Genomic DNA, 20955 nt, shown 5'->3' on the forward strand with positions numbered 1-20955 from the left:
AAGCTTGAGCTAAACTTTCTTCTACAGCCGGGTTCAGACCGGACATCAACCCCTTCAAATAGGAATCTTCACACATTATCTGCTGTTTTTCACACAATCCTTGTCTTGCATGTAAAAAGACTGTAGATGACAACTAACGCACCTTTCTGTTCTCGGTGGCTGCAGGCAAACTACAAGTTGTTAAGTGATGCGTCAACACAGTTTGATGCGGCTGCTCAGCTTCAGCTCAGAACTCGTGTGGATCTCAGAGCATCAGAGCAGGAACAGACTCTGAAAACAGTGTTTGCTGCAGGAGCAACCAGATGGTCTTCTGTTTGTTGTTTGGTACTGACGCTTGAAGTCCTCAGCTTGCAGTATACTACACTAGTGCTGTCATAGCAACTAGAGCTGGGACCATACACTTATCTCCCCATTAGTTGGTCTCTGCTCTTTGCGGCCGGCTGCGGTTTGTTTTGGTTGACGGATACGGATAACGGATATGACGTCACGTTACTCAGACTATAACAATAGAAGCGGTAACTTTCTTCTACCTCCACATAGACTCAAATGAAGCAAATATATCAATTCTGGCATTGATATCTATTCATTTTTTTTCTATTAACTTATTTGTTGATTTAATTTATTATTATTACTTTATTTTATTTGTATTAATGTTACAATTTTTTTTATTATTCTTTCTTTTTATTATTATTATTATTATTATTATTATTATTATTTTTTCTTTTAATTTTATTTCAATTTTGAATGCTGAAGTTGTTTTCCCTAGTGTACTTATTGTGTTCGTCTCTAAGCTCAACTACTTAAAAAATTGGTTTATAAACTATTGTTATTTTACGAACTGTAAATTGCATATATGAGAACAACCTCGAAAAAAGGGAAAAAATAAAGTATGAAAAAAAAGAAATCTATTCAAAATCGTACAAAAAAGAAAATTGATTCTGAATACATTTTTTTCCCACCCCTATCATGCAGCATTAGCTATTAGCAGTTCTTGTCTTCGCTCTAATCATTTGTTGTTGTGACTCACCTGCACACTTTGTCCTGCTGGTCAGAGGAGGTCCAGGTGCTCCTGTGCCCCCCTCCCCGGGCCGGGTGAGCAGGACACTGATGCGGTACTCCGTGTCCGGCTCCAGATGCCAAATCTTATAGGTGAGTGAGCCCACGCCGTGAGTCTCCGTCCACGTGGACTGGCTGGCCCGGTACTGGATTTCTCGCCGAATGACCGGCCCGTCCCCCACGATGGAGTTGGTGTTGAGCTGGATGATCAGATAGGTGGGGCCAGCCCGCAGGAGCTGAGGGGGCGCGATCGGCGTTGGGGGCACTGCAAATAAAGAAATGTCTTGTTATTATACTGTATATCTAAATATGTAATCCTATTAGAATACAGTTGTTTATGAGTGATATTACTTAGAAACAACAGAAGAATATATAGATGAAATCTGCCCTTGAACACACTGATGAAAGTCAGTCAAAGTGCCATTTTCTGCAAAAAAAGAGCCAAGTCATGCCAGCAAAGGAGAAGTCAAGGATTTCTGTCATTGATTTTTCTTTTTTTTGTTTTACACTTTCAATAACATTATTTCTGCTCTGTTAGAGCATTGAGTCATAAAAATATTTTAATCACATCAGGACTATGAGAAAGAGAGAGAGAGAGAGAGAGAGAGAGAGAGAGAGAGAGAGAGAGAGAGAGAGAGACAGAGAGAGAGAGACAGAGAGTGAGAGAGACTCTTGAATGTTGGAAATTCTTAATTTCCATTCTAATGACTCTGAATAAAAGCTTATTTGAATAACTAATTCTGTCCTTTCTGCATATATATATAAAAAAAACAGCCTTGATGCATAATATGACTCCTTATCAACCCGGCGAACATGAAATGAATTCATCACATGATGTGGTATGTAAGGAAATGTGTGTATGTGTGTGAGTGACGGGAGGGTTGATGGAGGGCGCTTTCACAAGCCAACATTTAGTGGGTTTTAATTGAATGGTGCTGTTTGTTTTGGGCTGGGATACTCTGGTGTGGACCAAAACAACCGGTCCGAGACCACTTGTGAGAGGTGGTCTTGGACCGTACGCAGGCTACCTGTGCGTAAACGACAGGTTAACATGAGTGGGAGAGGACTGACTTGGACTTCTGCAGAAGTCTGATGTTTGCTCGACTTCTGGGCCGAAGAGAACATACAGAATATGATGAATAAATTCCACAAAAACAGTGACGTTTATAAAGTAATTCAAGATAAACTGGAGTAGAAGGGATTTGTGGTGCACAGTAGTTCAGTGCCGAGTCAAAGTGAAAACACTTCGACAGCAATATTTCAAAGTCTGTGATTTCCCGCATAGAAGTGGCAGCTCTCGGGATGAAAAAGATAAATTTGCCCCTCAGCAAATTATTATTTTTTTATTTGGTCCGCTTTAATTTACACACTGTGAAACAGAACCAGAATAGAAAACGGACCAAAAGTATCAATTTCACTCTGATTGGAACTAACCAAACAGACTATGGCTTGTGAAAGCACCCTGATACATTACACAGTGACATTATTTACTAGAATGTGTAACAAGAGACATTGTGAATGTGTGTTACTGTGTACTTCAGGGAGTAATTTAGGACTTTTGAAACATGTTTTTTAGCTTTCCTTTTGAGAGTGAGATGAGGATATCAAGCTAAGTTCAGGATGTGGTTGGCCTAGCTTAGCATAATGTCTGGAAGCTGGGGGAAAGAGCTAGCCTGGCTCTGTCCCAAGTTAAAAAAATAAGTTGTGTCTTATTTGTTTCACCTGTACAAAAAGAGAAATACAAAAATTATATTTTTAAATTCTGGTTTTAGGGGGAGTTACATGATACCTAGACCTATTTCTTGACAAAAAATAGTTTGACGGTGTTGGTCGAGATTTTTTAATGTAGGACAGATCCAGGCTAGCTGTTTCCCCCTGCCACCAGTCTTAGGCTGCATTCACACCACATCTGGCGGTGCAGCGAAAACACACATCCTCCCATTCATTTTGTAGTTTGTCTGGGCTGCGGCAGCCGCAGGGGTTGTCGCGTTATCTGGTGTGAATGCAGCCTTAATGCTAAGCTAGGCTAACCACATCCTGACTCCAGCACTGTACTTGATGCACAGACATCAGATTAGTATCGATCTTCTCATTCTACTCTCATAAAAAAAGAAATAAGCTAATTCCTAAAATGTTGAACTATTCCTTTAACCTAGCCTGAAAGTGTGTTGAACTCAGTGTTGGGTAGTAACACATCACTGAGTAATGTGATTACTTTATTCAGTAATGATTTTGAAGGATTACAATATGAAATTCAGTAATTATATTACAGTCACTAATTCCATTAACACTTTGTTACTTTGGTATTTTAGATGGTTGGGCAGTTGGATAGAAAGCAGATATAAGTCTTGTCTGTTTGTTTAGTTGAGAACTAAAACTAAACAAAAAGTTTTAGTTGAAAACTTCGAGTCTTTGCCTTAAAGATTTAAATCTCCACCGCTGATGTAGAAAGGAAGGGACACCCTTTGATGCTGCCGCAGTGTTTATTGATGTATATATTCATGCTGTAAATATGGGCACTGATGGACTGAATATTATTATTCAGTGGGGTTTTTTTTTCCGTCTCGTGTTATGCATTCTATGAATTCTATTTCATCTTGTTTCTTTATTTTATCATATTTTATCAAATGTGTCTTATTTGCCATCCTATTTTACATCAATTAAGGCATTCTATCCCTGTTTTTATGTTAATTTAATTATTTATTTTATTTGCACACACAAAAACTTTAAAATCCAGATAATGAAAACAAAAAAAAAATGTGACGGGAGAGGTGAAGAAGCCTGAGGCTTATACAATATACCTCCTCTCAACATAAGGAGAAAAACAAACAATAACTAAAATAGGAAAAAACAAAAATAAGAAAACAAAGCAAATAAGTTTAGAAAAATACAACAAAAATAAAAGTCCATTTCCCTTATTGTAAATCACTTTGTGCAGCATTTCTTGTATTAAAGGTGCTATATAAATAAAGTTTATTGTAATTATTATTAATTAGCCTCCACCAAAAGAGGAAGAATACACCTTCTGGTAACTCTTGCCCAACACTAAATTAGTCATGCGTTCCTCCATCTAGCTTACCTCTGACAATGAGTTCTCCGAAGTTGGAGACGGCGGCGCCCCGGGGGGACAGGGTGATGCAGCGGTAGAGGTCCTGCTCCCCACGCTGCGCCTCCACATGGAAAGTCGCCATCAGCCGTTTATGGCTCAACCGAGACAGCAAGGACGTGTCCAGCACCATGCTGTTTCTCCGCTGACAGAGAGACAGAGAAAGAGAGAGAGAGAGAGCAGGAGTGAGCAACCCAAGCATACATGTTTACCTGAAGTCTATTCAAGTGATTAAAAATGGGCGGCAGGCTGAGGAAGCAGACAGGAAGACAAAGGAGGGGTGGAATTAGCTACACGGGAGGGCAAGATAATAAATGCGTGATAAATGTCACCGGTAACAATAGTGTTTTCGCTCGTGAGGCCTGTGACACGGGGCCTCCCGGGTTGTTGTTTCCGGCGCAGGGGGCTCGAGCTGACAGCTCCTCATCTCTCGCCATGCTAATGTGTCAGCGCTCCAGGCACACTGGCAATTGGCTCGACCATCGGAACACGAGGCCAGCGCTCGCAATGAGCTGCTTCCAGGTGCGAGCTACAATATATGCAGCTCTCTCTCTCTCAGAATAAGCAGATTATTATGTAAACTGTCGCCTGCTCTCGCTGTTTTCAAGTAAGTGGGTTTGACATCCGCATGTTTGAATTGGTTTAGGGAAGGATGAGGAGGAAATGCAGTGCTGTAAGAAGATGCGAATGTACAGTGGCTGCTGCCTAAAGCTACAGATTATAACTTTTGGTATCAATATAATCTCTCCCTTTATTTAAAAAAAAAGCTCAAGGAGTTTTTTTCAACTTTTTTTGTTTTCAACATTCAGTTTTGAAGTGCCTTTTCAGAGCACAGCATCCATATTTTAGATTTTTTTTTTCCACATCAGTCACCTAAAAAAACTGTATCCAGCATTAAAGTAGGCTTTTAAAAGCAAAAATAAATGCCTCCATTAGCCAAGTCTGCTGCCATATCCTGTCTGGCAGCGAGCCCCGAATCACATTGTAATTAAGAGTCGGTGCAATAACTAATTCAGGTTTGGACCCGTTGATGTTGGAGATGTAAATAGCATCTGAGACAGCCGTCTGCAAGTGTGGGCCAGAGGACAGGGGAGAAGAAATATGATGCTAATTGATTAAGAAACATTATGCTAACAATTTGTTTGGACTATCTAAATAGAGGAAAGGTGTGGAGGTGAGCAGCTCCAGACTGGTCCAGAGAGGACCTCCACAGCACCGCGGATATCAAAGAGAAGGCAGCAATTAGCAGACTCGGCGGTGATGATCAAACGGGCCACGAACAACAAATGGAGGAACAAGAGGCTGTAATGGATTGCGATATATATCTCTATTTTCTGCCGTTACCAGGGTTTTTTTTTTCTCTTAATGAGAAAAGTAGGGAGGAGCCGGAAGCGAGTGTTGACTTCTGAAGAGTAAGTTCACCGTAGCACACTGTCAAATTACAAAAGACAAGCCTTGTATTGTTTGTTTGCGACTTCGTGTGTGTGTGTAGCTCTGTCAACAAAGTCACAAACTCTGAAACTGATAAAAAAAAAAAGTCTCTTTCACATGCCGATGATCTTCAAAGGCTTCCAATTCGGAAGAAGAGAGAGGGGTGTTGCGAAATGAAATCGGGCGGAAACACAAGGGATGGATCACCAAGTATACCGAGATCTCATTTGCAAAGCATCTTCTCTCTGCTGCCATCATTTCAAAAGCACTTAGATGTGCAGGCTTCAAGGCCAGAGGAAAAGAGTGGAGGCATTCAGGGATGGATTTTTGAAGACTAATATTAGCTCATATTCAAACTAGGAAAATTTAAACTATTTTCAGTCGGTGCATGAGAGAAATGACTTGAGGGGCTTTAGTAAACTAAATGCCACCACAATCAAAAAGCTACAAAAGCAGAGGCGCAAACTTAATAATCTTCCAAATGACTCATTTCCCTGCAACAACACAGCCATTAAAACACAAACAGAGTCACAAACTTACTGCATTATTTAGGATTATTAAGTTACAGTATTATTACTGGACTGGAAAATGCTGACAGTTAAGATAACGGCTCTCATTTCCTTTAACTACTACTACTGTATACAGTTCATCACGAGGTCAGAGGAGGTGACTCCTGCTCTTTGTCATCAGGCAATTCTTTTGTTTGATATTAATAGAGATTCAGGGTTGTGCTTCCATTGAGTTGGGGGAATTTAGAAAACAAGAATAGCAAAAATGATGTAGCAGAAGCGGAGATATCCTGATTTATACGAGTCTAGTTTCATGACAGTGTATCCTACAGACTCCTAAAGCAACTAATGCGTCTTTTCTTTTCCTCTGAACCCTCTACACCTGGTAAATGACTACAGCTTTCAAACTGCAAACCCCCAGCTTGTGATGCAGGCTTTCAATTAAAAAATTGTTGTGTCCAAGATATGTAGAGATGCAACGATTAGTCGATGGCCAGAAAAATAATCGTCAACTATTTTGGTAATCGATTAATCGTTAAAAGTAATTTTTCATGCAGAAACCGCAGAAAAATGCTGTTTCAAATACAGAGATTTCCTGCTTTTCTCTGTTTTATATCGTATTAAACTGAATATTTTTGGGTTTTGAAGTGGCAGAACAATACATTTAAGTTAAGATAAGTTAAGGTAAGATATTCCTTTATTAGTCCCACAGTGGGGAAATTTGCAAAGACATCACCTTGGACTTTGAAAAACTGGGATGGACATTTTTCAGCATTTTCTGACATTTTATAGATCAAACAATTAATCGATAAATCTCGAAAATAATTGGCAGATTAATCGATCATGTAAATAATTGTTTTTTGCAGCCCTAAAGATATGTCACTTCAATAATTATTTCAGACGTGGAACAACTACCTCGGAACGTCTCGACAGGTTTCAATCCAAATGTTAATGCTAATTTCAAGAAAATCTGCAAAAGAAAATGCAAATGAATGCACCTTTCCAGCCTATTTTACCCACTATAATGTTAAATAAATACGAAGAAGTTAAACACCTAATCAGACTAAAAGTAACACAGTTGAAGCTGCCAAATGCAGGAAGAACTGCTGGCAAAAGAAAAATTTGCCGATGTATGAATGCGTAAATTAACAGACTTATAATATTGCTGCCCCATCTAGAACAAGATAGATCTGACTATAATTACTTTGTATATTCCATTAAATTAATATGTTGCTTATAGAATAGAATAAAAGGTTATTATTCCCTTTAGGTAAACTGTGGCGTGTATGACACTTGTTTTAACCTTCTTTTAGCTGAACCCCGACCCCCGCGTTGTGAAAGAGACTTGGGGGCAAATAACAAATAAATATAAGAACATAATTCAAACAGTATGTACCTACTTTCATGTCTTATAATCACCCACAGCATACATAAAAGTACCGGTAGCAAAGTAACGCAAGGCATTGCATACAGTCTGCGGGACTGTAAACGCACAACTCTGACCTATTCATTTATTTTTATTTGCTCCCAAGTCTGTTTCACACCGTCTGCGATTGTTGTGCCAGCTATCCTTTATGCATTTGTCAGTTTAAACTGTGTTGCTTTTAGCCTGGATTATGACTTTAACTTCTTCGTATTTGCGTAATACTATCTTACGATCCGCACACCAAGCGCACAGGCCTCTGGAGTACAGTAGCACCTAGTAGTCATTAAGCATGACATGGAACAAGCAAGGTAAGGACGCACTTAAACTAATTGAGAAACCTGGTTACGAAATCGGAAATCAAATTTCCTGAAACAGATTATCGAAGCATGCACTCCCTCAAAGATTTTAAATTTGTCCAAAGAAAAATACGTACAACAGTAACTACTACAGGGACCTTTTTGGCTTTGGCCTGTATGAAAAATGAGTCACCGCTTAGTCAAAGAAGAGGGTCATGAGTGAGTAAATGATTTTCCACACTGTATAGCTGGTGTAAAATGTTATCTGAGGACAGGAATATTTCCTTAACTGATGTCGACTCAGTGACAGTATGAAAAGCTCCTGTAAACAACAACCTGAATAAGACTTTAATGGGAGCGTAGCCAGCAGCCGTGCATGCAAATGTAACCACTGTAAGCTGTTCTGGATAAGACTGTCAGCTAAATGCCAAACATGTAAAACGTCTTTCTCTTTATCCTTTGTGTTGCTTCTTCTTCTTCCTACAGTCTCCAGTCCTGTTCTATTATCCAGGTGCTGAGATGTTGGCATGACTGTTAAAGCAAAGATAATACAAAAAAAAAAAACACACACACAAATCTTGTTCTCACCTCCAGGAGGAAGGGCTCAGTCTCAGATACTTTGCCCGTGGCGACACACTGGAATGAGGCATTCTGCCCGGCGTTCACCTCTACGTCACCCAGCCGAGAGAAATGAGGCACCTTGTCTGTGGAAGGACACACACAAGACACACACACACACAGTGATGAAAGTGTCACATCTGGAGCCGAGTGTCCCTGTCTAAATATGTTGAACACACAGATGTGAGCTGTAATTTATTCAGCAGCAGTACAGGCATGGATATACCCTCACAAACATGACTGCATAGCACAGTCATGTATAGTGAACATATATATATCCATACAGTGCAAAAATATTCTCCTAAATAAGACATTAAACCTTTAATGAACTCACTTTATCAATTTTAAGATATCAACTGAAGCTGTTTTCGGAAGTTGAATCATCTCTCACCCCCATTAGCTCAACTTTCCACTTGTATTAAGAAATATAGATCACAAGGCTGCATATGAAATGAGACTAAATAACTTATCAAGACAGATATTTTTTGAAGATTAACCCCACACACACACACACACACACACACACACACACACACACACACACTCACTCAGACATACACACATTCTCCATTCAGTTTGACAAAGACACAGTTGCCTACGATCACAGAGACGTTGTTTTTCTGCTGCATCAAATACTGTACTCATTTACACATTTATTAGGATGCGTCTGAATCTAGAGGCTGAATTGCATTATTATTTAAAGCCCTGTCAAGAGGACAAGTAAATCCTTATCCTGTGTTTCTATGACTGCTTTTGCTCAAAAATAAATGTCGATAAAATATGAAACGGCAAAAAGCTGAGATGCAAAAGAGCCCCGGTTCTACCAACTGAACGCTGTTGCTTGAATGCTTAAATACGCGTCTGTTGAAATGCATGTGCATTGTGTTTATCAAATGACATACCCCGCAGTTAATCACACCACTCACTGTATACACAAACAGCATTACATTTGTTTACTGTAATATGTGCAACACCATATGGTAGCCCACACAGTCGTGATACATCCACAGTGTAGCCATTTAATATAGTGCACCATATTTTCTGCTTATTTATGGTAAGGTATCCTGTGGAGTTTTCTTAAACACATTTCAATTTCTATCTGTTTTTTCTCACCAAAACATATTGTGTTTTTTTCCTGAAGGTCGAATGAACCAGTTGAATGCATTTCTTTCCTCTTTAAACATTTACAAATAGGATTATTGCACATTGTACACAGTCTTCTTCTTCCCTGCTTTTTGTTGGCACTGTCAATCAGTAGAATAGCATGAATGCTGGTCTATGCTAGTAGAACATGAGATATAAAGAAAACATCGCCCCATAGTGCCTTAAATGGTCCAAAAACTCCACACGGCGAGTTAACATAGTTTTCTAGAAAATTGTCCTCCAAATACTTTTTTAAAAACAATCTTCAAAATCATATGTACAGTAAGTAAATTATGTTTCTTCTCTTGTCTTTGAGTGTAATTCTCTGCTTGTCAGTTCCATTGATTCTGATTTCTGGTTTGGATCCCCCGCTACTTTGTTTTCAGATCAAAGCAGCAGGGGATAATTTCATTGTCGTGTTGTCATTTTCAGCTCTGTTCTGATCAATAAGCAAGTAGCAGAGCACAAAGATGCTATATATACACAGTATGTGTGTGTATCATTAATACATCAGGCTGACATTATGAGTTGTGTGACTTACTGCAATGCAGACAAAAAATATTTCACTGCTTCTAACAAGCAGGAACTAACGGGGGAGTTTTTTTTATTCAGCTCCACATAAAGTCCTCAAAAATGTCTGTGAGTGAGCGAGTGCGTGCTTCAAAATGTGATTTTATAAGAATATTTTTTAAAGAAGCAGCTCATGATAATCATTTTGTCTTTGCATAGTTTGAAAAGCACAATTGTTACTAATAACATCAAGGATGCTTCAGTCTGCCATGATGAGTGAGCGTGACAGTGATCAAGCACGCACAAAACCAGGACCATAAAAACTGAAGCAGCTACATGAAATACAGCCACCATTCATTTTATTATTTACATCTGTGTTTTTTTTCTACTTTGAAAATGTATCAAAATGTGTCTTGGCTCACTATTAAGAATGCTATAAAGCATCAGGTATTTGCTGTAGGAAAAACGTTACCCTTTTCTCATTACTGTGCACCTATTTTGAAGTGGTACTTAGCAATTTCGCTAATGCTTTGCTTGGCCATATGTCAAGCTCCAAAATTCATTACATTAACTAAAAAGTATTGTGGTCTTCACTGAATCTATCTAACAATTATCTTTGGAATATTAGCATTTTCTATAAGCATTTCTAGCACTCCAATATTAATTTAAAAGTTGGCACATAAGTGTAGCAACAATATCCAAAATGGTTCTCTTACTCTTCACATGAGACAAAAGTTTTACTGAAACTAGTTTCAAAGAGTTTATAATGCTTTTGGACCACAGCTGGTAGTAATTATATTAGTGCTAATATATAATAGAGATATATTTAGATTTAAGGTTGTATCTTTGGCGGGCAGAAAATGTCTGAACCAGCATTAGCCGGCTATACAACACTAAAACCTCACATTAACTCTATTTTAACCATATAAACAAACCTGCTAAATCACTACTAGCGTTATAGTTAAACAAAAGGCTATGACTGAGAACGTGTATTCTTCTATAGTAAGTTAACTTTAGTGTATTACGGTTAAAATCAAATTCCTACAGATGAGGTTAGCAACTGGCTATCGTCATCTCATGCTAACACAAGCTAACGTTAACAGACAGCTACTGCGTTTGCTTTAAAGAAGTACAACATTTACATTTTATAACAATAAATAACTGCTTCCTACATAACGTCAAGGTGCGTGTTAGTACCAGGTCAGCGACTATTTTTCTCAACTGGCTGGTTTTGTTCATTAATTGTAACGCAGCTAGCTAGCTAAAAACCAAGTTCGCTAGCTGAACTGTTTCCTGTTTCGCAGGTGAAGTAACGTTAGCCGTTCGCTACCCTTGGCCTTGGCCCGTGGACGTATAAAGATAATCTTGGCCAAGACAGCTAGATTCATTACAAATATCAAAAAGTGGTTAGCTTACTCATCTTTCTATCGTCAGTAACTTAGAAGCAAGTAATGAATGCGTCTGTACTGTAAACGTACTTTAATGTATAGACCATTTCAAAGTTGTAAAGTTAAACATGCGTCTCAGTTTATTACCGGTTGCAGTGTATAATATAAGTTATTGTTCTACAGTTAGTGTTTGAAGATCAAATTCTATCAGATAATGTTAGTTTTCGCTGGCTAGCAGCAATGACATTTTGAATTTATGTTAAAACTTGCAGTGCAATGCTTGATAAATCTTGACATAAAAAGTAATTACTAAATAATGTTATTTAATAATATTTATGACACATTTTATGGGTGCAAACACCACTTTTCTTCATGTATCACAACTGTCTTCTCAATGTTGAGATACCTGAGATTTAAAGCTAACGTGGCAGACCTCGCTAGCTGCCATTTATCTGCAAAAATGTAATTTCCACAACATGGCTTCACCACAACAGCTTTAGGTGTAGACATTAGAATTGTCATAAAACACAACATATTTATATTTTATGTGTATGAAGACTGACAATCTATGGTTACTGTCTACATTTTTCAACACTATTTGCAAAAGATGTTTTTATGTCAATATTTACAATGATGCACAAAGCTTGATAGAAATGAATTTGAATGTCTTCAAAATATTATAGAAATGAATGTATAAATTGAACATTATTGTAATGTTGCGGTAAGGACATTTAGTAAGAACAAGTGATGAAAACCATGAAAAATAAGCATTAAAATCGTATCCACTATATGTAATTATTACAATACATACTCTGATGGTTAAAATTAAAATTAATTGAAGTTTTTTAATTTTTTTATTTGGGAGAGTCAAAAGTGACCGTAGTTGCAGAAACACCCATTTACAAGTTCATCTAACTTTACTCGTGTCATATAAACCCACAATTTTCATAATGACTCTGCAGCTTGCCAGAAGACGTTGTGGTAAAGCAAACTCTTCTTCAAAAAAACAACTCCTCAGCTGCACGTAACACAGATTGAGGTTAAAATAGATCCTCTAATGTGACAGATGGGAAGCTAACAACAGCTCTGTTCATCTATCCACTATAGTGAAAAGGATCATTTGCTTCACTTTTATCACTGAACCTGAATCTCCTGAACAGCTTTGAAGCCACAAGAACATGGACTCCCTGTAAATAAAAAAACATACTACTGAAAACACAATACTCTTGTTTTACCAAGAGCCTCCTACACTACACTGGAATGATTTCTCCGGCAATGAAACAAAATGATAATATAATGAGAAAATAATAACCTCCATCATACAAGCGATGCCCCACAATGAGGGGATCTCCTGCTGTGGTGTAAATAGCACATGTTCTGGGCAAATTGTTTCTACTGGACACCAGCGTGATGGACAAAATAAAATCAAATTCTGTTGGAGAGACTGGCACTATTCACACAACACCCACATTTATCCTTGGTTTCCACAGTAACCAACAGCAACATCTGGCTGAGGACGGGACAATGGAAATTGCATCTCACATTTTACCTATTGCTCATTTTTCTCTTTCCTCTCGGCAGTCCTTTTTGTAAGCATTGTAAGAGAAGGCTCTGCGCTGACAAATTTCCTCAGGTGCATTTATCAAACAACACCTAACTCATTTCAAATGCAATAACCTTGTATGCATTACAAACTTTGCAAACCAGAAGCAAAGAAAGAAAACTATACCAAAGTATACACACCCTAGTAGACGTTTGCTGTGGTTGTCAGTCAGAGTATTTTGTCTGGAGAAAAATAAGCATAAACTTTCAAGTCATCTTTTAAAGAGGAGCGTTCACAGCCCCAATTATAGGAGAAGTCATTTGAGGATGAGTCAGTTGCATTAATAGTGACTGAGAAAATGTAATTTAAAATCTAAACGCCCAGCAGTGTGGATGTGTGACCTGTCTAGCCTTAATTAATACAGCTAAACATGAATGTAGCCAAGGTAATGTGAGTCTCAAATGCATCCCGACTGTCTCAGATGTCGGCTCTCTAAATTAGTAATGCTGCTTCTTATTCTCGATGCAGGCGAGATCGGTCTTGACTGAAACACGTGTTTAGAATAAAGACGCGGACTCCAGAGGAAAACAAATGTCAAATGAGTGGGAATTCAAACCGAATAGCAGTTGTCTTTGTCTTGAATCTTTCCTAAGGGGGCATACCATTATTCTCGCTGTCTGTGGGGAAATTTATGCCAGCTTACTAATGTTTACTTACATCTTTATGTGTCTGTGTGTGTTTTTAAGGGTCGTTACGGGTGACTGCTCCTGCAGCTACACCAGCTGCTACAAAAGAATAGTGATTGTGCACGTCTGCTTTTTTCCGTACTAGTAGATGAGTGTGTACATGTGTAGTACACTTCAGTTGTGCTCGAAGAATTCATGTATACGGTGTACATATATATATATAAAGCAATTCCTGGCAGAGACGCTGTCCCTTAATGAGAGCTAATAGGCATGTGGTGGGTTCAAATGCCACCTTCTGCAACAAGCCCTAAGTCACATATCGAGGGACCCTGGCAACGCTACCTACCCATCCAAAAAATCACCATGGAAACGCATCCTGCTCCACTGAGGATAGGGTGACAGAGGGCAAGTGGCAAACTTTGAGATGAGCTTGGGTAAAGAAAAAAAAGGACAAGATATATGCTGGTTTGAGAAAGGGTTATTCCAGTTCCTTCTGCAGTGAGGATTCAATGATTTATAACGTGCGACCTGCCGGATTTTTTTCCAGCAGAGCCAGAAAAGGAGATCTGAATTTCATGAGCTAATGGAAAAACCCCTACATTATCATTCATTAACATTTCCCCACATTTATGCGGCTACGAGACAATAGTACCGTTCTCACAGAAGGCCAGCGTGGATCTAAGCAGCGAGGTTTGACAGAAATACTAACTATACCAATGTCAGTATTGTTGGATATAAGCTGATGTTAAAAGCTGAGTGGATTTAGATTTTTTTTTTCTGGCCACATTGGGGCAGCAGAACAAGCTAAATACACGAAATATGACGTATTAAGAGTTGTTAAAGAGGACATATTGTGCTTTTCCCCTTTCCTTTATTGTGTTCTATAGTGTTTCTGTGCATGTAAAAAGGTCTGCTGAGTTACAAAGCCCAAGCTCAAACAGAATGTTTGAGACAGAGGGTGAAAAGAGGTGCTGCAGTACAGCTGGTAAACACGCTCTTGTGGAAACCAAAAATACAAGTATGCACCTGAAAATGAGCATAATGGGTTGACCTCTTTAACACATAAACACTCTCCTTTTTAGCTCTGTTTTGGTCTCTGCCAACCTCTGAGAAATACAACTGGGTCTCAAGCTGCTGGATGCTCCATTATGTTCACCAGACCACAAACTTTGCCTGCCTGCCTTTTTGGTGCCGGGTAGGAAGCATACAGCGGGTTCATCCAAGCTTTCTCGCTGAAAACAGTTTCTTGCTGCAGCTGAAAACGGGATTGATAAGAACGGAGTTTGTGGGTCATAAAAAACTGAATTAAAGCTGAAGTAGGCGAGATTGGAGCAAATATGATTAAAAAAAGTTATTTTTATAAAACGGTCGCTATATCGTGACAGTAGTACATAAAACAGGTAACCTGAAAAAAATCATGTTCCTCTGTCCCTTCGGTGTCCTCCGGTGCTCCTAATGGTATCTGCAAGATTTCACAGACCGGAGGAAAACAAGCAGTAAGAGCTGATCTGAGGTCTGCTGTCCAGCTGCTGTCTATGAGAGCCGGTTGTCATCAGTCGTGAACTCCGACCAAACGGTCAAACTAGGCACCGCTGATCAAATATGAATCAATATTATGTTACGTTAATGCCTATTTCTCTCCTCAAATGTTTCCAGAATCATCTTGTAGTGCACGGTTTAGCTGTAAAATGACAAATAAGCCGCCACCATTGTGAAATCTAGTGAAGGAACACCAAGTTTTTTAAAGCCTGAAAACAGAGCCATGAGGAGGAGCAGAAGTCTAGTTTTCTCTCAGAACACTTGAATTACAATATGCTGAAAGGTTATTATGGAATTTTTGCCCCATGATGCCAAAATATATATATACTGCCACTTTAAGTAAGAGGGAAAAAAAGCAGAGTTTACAGATAACTCACAAGATAATATTACAGATAAGTGGATTCGTCAAAACGAGCAACATCTGTCACACAGTCATCTCATCCACTGTTAATATACAAATATTGATTAGAGCAGCTTTGAAGGGATAGTTTGGGTGTTTTGAAGTGTACACTATATTTAGAATATTTTTTCTGGTTTATTTCTTTGCATTATTTGTATTGTTTAGACCTAAAGAGCACTTGACTTATATGTTTTTATTTTATTTCTTATTTTATTGTTGGTCATTAGTGCTTTATATACAGTATATACACATTTATATAATATTAATATATACACCTTGTCCCTAGCTGTAATTTATATTTCTGTGTAAGTACATTTAGAGAGATGCATAAAAAACAGAGTCAAACTCCTTGTATGTATGTACTTGGAGAATAAAACTGATTCTATGTTTCTGACAGGAAACTGAAGTCATTATCTATGCTCTCGCCAAAACAACCAGACTACGTTGAAAAAAATGTATCAATACTTGATCGGTTCGTTGGTTTGTGTTATTGTGTGACTTTGGTTAGTTTGGATTCACCAAAGTCACACAACAGCACAAACAAAGGTAAAATTACAGTTTTTTTCAGTGGAGTGGCTTTGGCAAGAGCATAGATGGATACAACAATTTCAGTTCCCAGTCGGAAAGGGCTGTCTTACGGTAAGGTAAAGCTGTGAAAATATTCTACTCTAAACTGATTTTTTTAGGTGGGCCTTTTTGTCGAAAATATGTTTTGCTATCAGCCCCGTCCACAGCAGTACATTACTTTGCTCCCGTGCTGGTACTCCGGTTTGGTTCTCAAAACTGGCGACCGCCATCTACTGTAGGTAATACACTGACTATGGATAAGTACCTCATACAACCCCACTTCAAAAACACCCAAACTACCACTTAAATATATAAATTGGTGCAAATATATGCTATAAAACCCTTAAAACATTACAAGATTCCAGCTTTTCATTTCATGTCTGCCTCTGAAACTGTAATTAGAACACCAAGACGCAATAAAAACCCTCACTGAAACAATTGGAACTCAACACACAAATATTACATCAATAATAATGACAACAAAAACATAATTATCTATATATATGTGTGTGGAGTCTAATTAAAACCTTGCATTATACTTGATTTAGGTTAATGGAATTCCACCAACATCCACCTAATTATAGAGTAATATGTAATCAAACTCTCCGCGTTATATCACAATAATTGGTCCAACTGGTAAACTGTTAAATGGATAAAACCTGTTATTTAATAAAAAAAAGACAATAATGACCCATTTTCAAGTGAATGATATTACTTTCTGTCCTGGCACCATGTTAGATCTCTTTCTGGAAGTCAGCATGGGGCAGTGCAGCTTCGACAATGACGACTACTTCCAAGAAGACCAATCAGATCAGATGTAGCTTGTATATGGCGTCTAATGGAGCTAATCATCTCGGGAACTGCACATCAGTGAAAGAGTGAACATCTACACAGAGCCTGTGTACCAAAAGGGCTGCAGGGGGGGGTATAAAGGTAAACGTAACAGAACAGAACGTAACATTACCGCCAACCATTAAGCTCCAACCCCCTGATATCCCAGTGATGACAATGGAAAAAAAAAACTCCCAGAGAGGATCAAAGTACAACCACTAACTGTGCTTTCCCTGCCTGTAACATCACATTAGCTTTAAAAGCACCCAGCTGGGAGCGGAGCGATCAGAGGAAAAGGTCAGCCATTCTGCCCAGACAAAAGTGAAGCCTCCTGCTGCGGTATTGTGGCTGTGAGACTCGGACAGGTACCAGGTAAACTGGCCTCCGTTCCCCCCCCACTGTCAGCCCGGAATGCCTCATAGTCTTCAATCACCTTCCGGGAAACTTTTTCCGGAAGCTTCCTGGGCCCCAGGCTTTGGTTTGTTCAGCAGGCCACTTTCCCTGGGCTCAGAAAAGGTCAGCAGGTATGCTATGAGCAGTGTAGAGCGGGTACTTACAACAGGGGTAATTGAGCAGCACAATGTCGTCCAAGGCAATGTAGCCCTGTCGCTCCTCGGAAACGGTCGCTTCAAAGATGACCTGTGGAGACAATGGATAGATTAAATGACTACAGACCATTACATCTTGAGTGGCAGGTAGACAGACAAAGAAGGAAATTAAAGGGATGGGGTCCAAAAGGCCTGTCAAGAACAGACATGCACAGATTTTCAATTAATTCCACTGTACGTTTAAAAGAAAGCTCCATTGTGAAACGTGCCATTAAAATGGTAATCAGGAAGGTTTTCTTGTATTTCTGGGCCAGTTTTGTTTCGTGGTATTTTTTTCCCCACAGAATTCTATTAACAGCTATAATATAATTTATTAGCAGAACATTTCTCTCTCTCTAGAACACTAACAGGGAAACATCAGGATTTGATATAAGCCCCTCAGAATGAAAAAAAAAAACAAGCTCTTTAGAACCCACTGTTTTGTAATGAAAAGCAACGGGTCATACAGGGAAAACTAACTAAGAGGCACAGATGCCAATTTCTGCAACAACACAGGCCTGAACAGATCTGAATGGAACGCAGCCACCTGACAGTTTTGTGGTTTCAGTTGTGTTTGATCGCAGTGATGTCTCAATGTTCAGAAATAGATTGGATTGCTAGACATATCCACACTCCCAAGGTAAATCATAGACAATGCAATACATATTAGCAATCTAATATTCTGGCAAATAAAACAAGTTATCCTATCCCTATCATCGACCAGCCCCTAACCAAATTAAATGTTAATCTAATATTTCTTCCAACTCGTCACATACCACCTCTTTGTCGCGCCCCTAGGCGTCACTTTATTTTTGGCATCAAAACCACTAGAGTTACTCTTGCCGTCACATTTAGGTTTAGGCAGAAAAACTGTGATGCTTGTAACATGAAAATGAAACTGAACGTTGTGAACACGTGACACAAACGAACGGCTGATTGTTACGTCAAAGTGAAACTTAGCACACAGGACATGAACAGCTGAATATTGCTCTTTAAAGGTCCCATATGATGTTCATTTTCAGGATCATACTTGTATTTTGTGTTTCTACTAGAACATGTTTACATGCTGTAATGTTCAAAGAATCCTTTATTTTCCTCATACTGTCAGCCTGAATATGCCTGTATTTACCCTCTGTCTTAAACGCTCTATTTTAGCGAATTTTGACGGAATTGCAACGAAATTGCAACAGAATTGCGTTGCTAGGCAACAGCTTGGGTCCATGTGTACTTCCTGTCAGCTGATGACATTTATAATCCACTGCAACCAGGAATAAACTGGGACACATTTAGAATGTTTACGTTTAAATCTGTGTAAAGTTTCTAAATATTGTATATTTGTGACATCACAAATGGACAGAACTCCTGACAGCTTGTTTGAAATGCAGAGTTTCTGAATACGAGCTGTGTGTATTTCCCTGTGGATTGAGCGTTTCGATACTTTCACAGTATTTATATAGAACATAAGCCTGCTTCATAATAAAAAAACATGAAAATCTCACTCTTTATAATATGGGACCTTTAAGCCACGTCACCACAGCACTTTCTCGGAGCATTTACTGTTGTCGCGGATGGTTATACATTGTAGTCAATTGAAAGCCTGGTGGGTCTCATACTGGTGCTTAAGGGTGCAGCGGTATCTCACGTCGACGGCCGTGACAAAGTGTCGGTATTTGATGCCCTGGGAATGAGAACGGTCTGGGTATACTGTGATAACTCTTACTAACACAGCCAAGGCATTTTCTATAGCATTAGATTGAGTGGTAAACTCATAACTTCAATTACAATCAATTTGCTTCTTTCTCTTCGGCTTTCTGGTGGTGGACAAGACTTATCAGATAACTCAGAGATCAAATGTGTTAAGAGCTCATTCTTAGCATCTTTGGTGCATTATTTTGTTAATCTGCTGACTGAATTTGGGGAACCTAAACTTGATTGACTTCTTGCATGTTTGTTGAAAACTGTTTAACCATCTATAACCTCCAGATTTGATCATTCTTGACCTTGTAGTAGTAAACAGTTTGCAGCTAAAAGGTAAATTTGTTACACATGCCTCCAGATTGTTTATACCCATACAGTCCACATGCACATTTTTTAAGAGACACAGACACACAGATTAAGACCCGACTGCCTGTTATTCTTGTAACATACAGTCAACAGAATTTTAAAAGCATTTAAACCACAGGATACCAAAAGTCTCCACTGAAATCAACATAGCAAATGCAACTATCTCTAACCTCCATTTACACCTACAGACTTTAGGACTGGAGAAGCGACAGGATACCCGTCATTATGAACTGAACCTCAGTGCACGAGCTGTCACTCCGACTCAAAGACACAGCAGTATAAAGTGGGGAAAGCCACTATTCAACTCGTACGTCATTGTTAAATTACACAGTTTAAACAACACATATTGCAACTTAAACACCAAAAAATGACACACGAGCTAAAGAACAGCAGGAAATAAAGTACTTGCGCGCCACTTGAGGGTTATGTGCTCATTGCTAAAACAACTAAAGCTAGACTCATAGGGAGAGAAGAGACAGCCTGCTACTTTACAATCCATAGGTGAGAACTCACTTTTGAAGCACTTTCAAATGGCAATAAAACTTCTTTTAGTTTAGTCTTTAAATAAGTCTGGCTTACCAAAGACATACAGTGCAAAAAAAACATGAATAAATCCCTCTGCTGTCCCTTTTATCAATCCATATGGCAGCTGCAGGAGTCCCTAAACGCAGCCTAAATATTCACTCAGTCATCTAAATGAGCCGGGAGCATGCAGAGCCTCAAAGTGAATCGGGAGGCCTCCCAGAGTGCAACAAAGTCATTCTGGGTTTCCGAGTAGTAATTACAGTCAGCAGAGCCCGAGTCGCTCCCTCCACCAGCAACTCTTCACTTATTACTGCAAACTCTGGACTTGAGGGTTGGACTGCATTACCAGTAAGATGAAAGTTGTGACTGTATATGACACGGTGTGTGTGTGTGAGTGTGTGCGTGTGTGTGTGTTAGCCACTGTTTCGCCCACTCTTACTACGTCTAGTTATCTATGCCAGAGCCCAGTGGAAGCCAGACTGTGACTGTGCACTCAGACGGGCAATAGATTGCTATGTTGACAATGCATCAGGCTTTAAGTGCCTCGGGCAAATCAATACCACAAAAGGCCTTGGCAGATGGATACAGACTAAGGCTTTCTTTCCACTAATTTATTTTTATTTTTCATTCCTATGTCGGGCCATTAGAGACGTCAGACCGATTAACTCTTCAATTCATCACGCGTCAACGCACCCACCACCATCGATTCACTCAGCTCCGCGCTTTGAGC

At 39.1% G+C, this 20955-nt stretch overlaps 1 protein-coding gene across 6 annotated transcripts in view; it reads right to left on the minus strand.

The window, feature by feature from the left end:
* The window catches only part of ptprua (protein tyrosine phosphatase receptor type Ua), a 264979-nt gene that overhangs the window by 94667 nt on the left and 149357 nt on the right, over positions 1–20955 (minus strand). For all 6 annotated transcript variants that reach the window (XM_074614139.1, XM_074614144.1, XM_074614143.1 and 3 more), the window contains exons 4-7: positions 17607–17688; positions 8413–8528; positions 4136–4307; positions 1028–1321 (exon numbers count right to left, since the gene is read on the minus strand). In XM_074614139.1, coding sequence (XP_074470240.1) covers positions 1028–1321; positions 4136–4307; positions 8413–8528; positions 17607–17688 — 664 coding nt within the window. The remainder of the gene's footprint in view (positions 1–1027; positions 1322–4135; positions 4308–8412; positions 8529–17606; positions 17689–20955) is intronic.

The sequence above is a fragment of the Sebastes fasciatus genome, chromosome 17 (genome assembly GCF_043250625.1).
Source record: "Sebastes fasciatus isolate fSebFas1 chromosome 17, fSebFas1.pri, whole genome shotgun sequence".
Classification (NCBI taxonomy): domain Eukaryota; kingdom Metazoa; phylum Chordata; class Actinopteri; order Perciformes; family Sebastidae; genus Sebastes; species Sebastes fasciatus.